The 1,129-nt window shown below is 34.0% G+C and overlaps 1 protein-coding gene across 1 annotated transcript in view; it reads left to right on the forward strand.

Annotated features, from left to right (window-relative positions):
- Window positions 1–1,129, forward strand: part of LOC119409111 (myozenin-2) — a 31,101-nt gene that overhangs the window by 29,329 nt on the left and 643 nt on the right. Inside the window, exon 5 of the mRNA XM_037675981.1 lies at window positions 618–801. Coding sequence (XP_037531909.1) covers window positions 618–801 — 184 coding nt within the window. The remainder of the gene's footprint in view (window positions 1–617; window positions 802–1,129) is intronic.

The following is a 1,129-nucleotide window of genomic DNA, read 5'->3' on the forward strand; positions in this document are numbered from 1 at the left end:
TCAACATGAAACTTATGCCAGGTAAACATGGCAAAAGGTTAGCTAAAAGCTGAAAATAGCAAAAGGCTGGTTATACGTAATAAAGGTTAGCTAAAAGCCAAAAGTATATAAGGCTAGCTGAAAGAAGAAAAAGCTAATTAAAAGTAGTAAAACGCTAGCTAAAAGCAAAAAGCAGAATGGTAGCTATATGCTAATATTATTAAATGGCTAGCTAAAAGTGACAGAAGAATAACTAAAGCTTTAAAGTAGCAAAAGTAGCACAAGAAGACAAAAATCAAGCAATGTTTTGAAAGAATTGAAGCTTTTCCAATGGAAAATATTTGTAAATAAAGTTAAAAAGTTTCCAAAATACAAAAAGTCTTCTACAACAAGACAGCAGTCTTGAATGAGCTGAACCTTTTATATTTTGAATCTAAACAAGAATAGTACAATATATGCAAAAATACGTAGGAAAAAAATAGAAAAAAAGGAAAGCACATTATCAGTATTTACCCAGTTTAAAAAAAATAACTTGGACAAGAAATGTTATATGTATTTGCAAGAAATGCTAAACATTTTTTAATCTGACCAAAATGAAAAGGACCTAATTTGATGTCTGTGTTGTACAATTTGCTCAGGATATGGAGGTCCTCTGAAAGACATCCCTCCTGAACGGTTCAACAGTACAGCTGTGCCAAAGTCATACCACTCACCCTGGGAGCAGGCCATCATCAGTGTCCCAGCTCTGGCTGACACGCTCATCCACCGCATGCCTGAGCTGGAGCCCCAAGCAAACCTACCAGGATATAAAAGCTTCAACAGGTAAAGATCGATTAAAAACTAAATGTCTGAAAGAACCAAATCTACTGACTCAAGTAACCAACCATGCACTGTATTGTTGGTTTTGAACCTATAGATAGTGCTGACACCATCTATTATTTTAGATTATATGTTTTAAGGTTCAAGTTTAGAGAATCCAAAAGTCAAGTGAGGTAGGCGTCCATCATTAGACAAGTAAGGTAATTTTAAGATGTAAATAAACATAGTATATAGTGGCTCTACCAATATAAATATTCAAATTTATTTTTTGTTAGTCCAGAATCCCTTGCAAAATGATGAGGGTGAGATAAAACTAAATTTAGTTGGTTGC

This window comes from Nematolebias whitei, chromosome 1 (genome assembly GCF_014905685.2).
Source record: "Nematolebias whitei isolate Nwh7 chromosome 1, NemWhi1, whole genome shotgun sequence".
Lineage (NCBI taxonomy): Eukaryota > Metazoa > Chordata > Actinopteri > Cyprinodontiformes > Rivulidae > Nematolebias > Nematolebias whitei.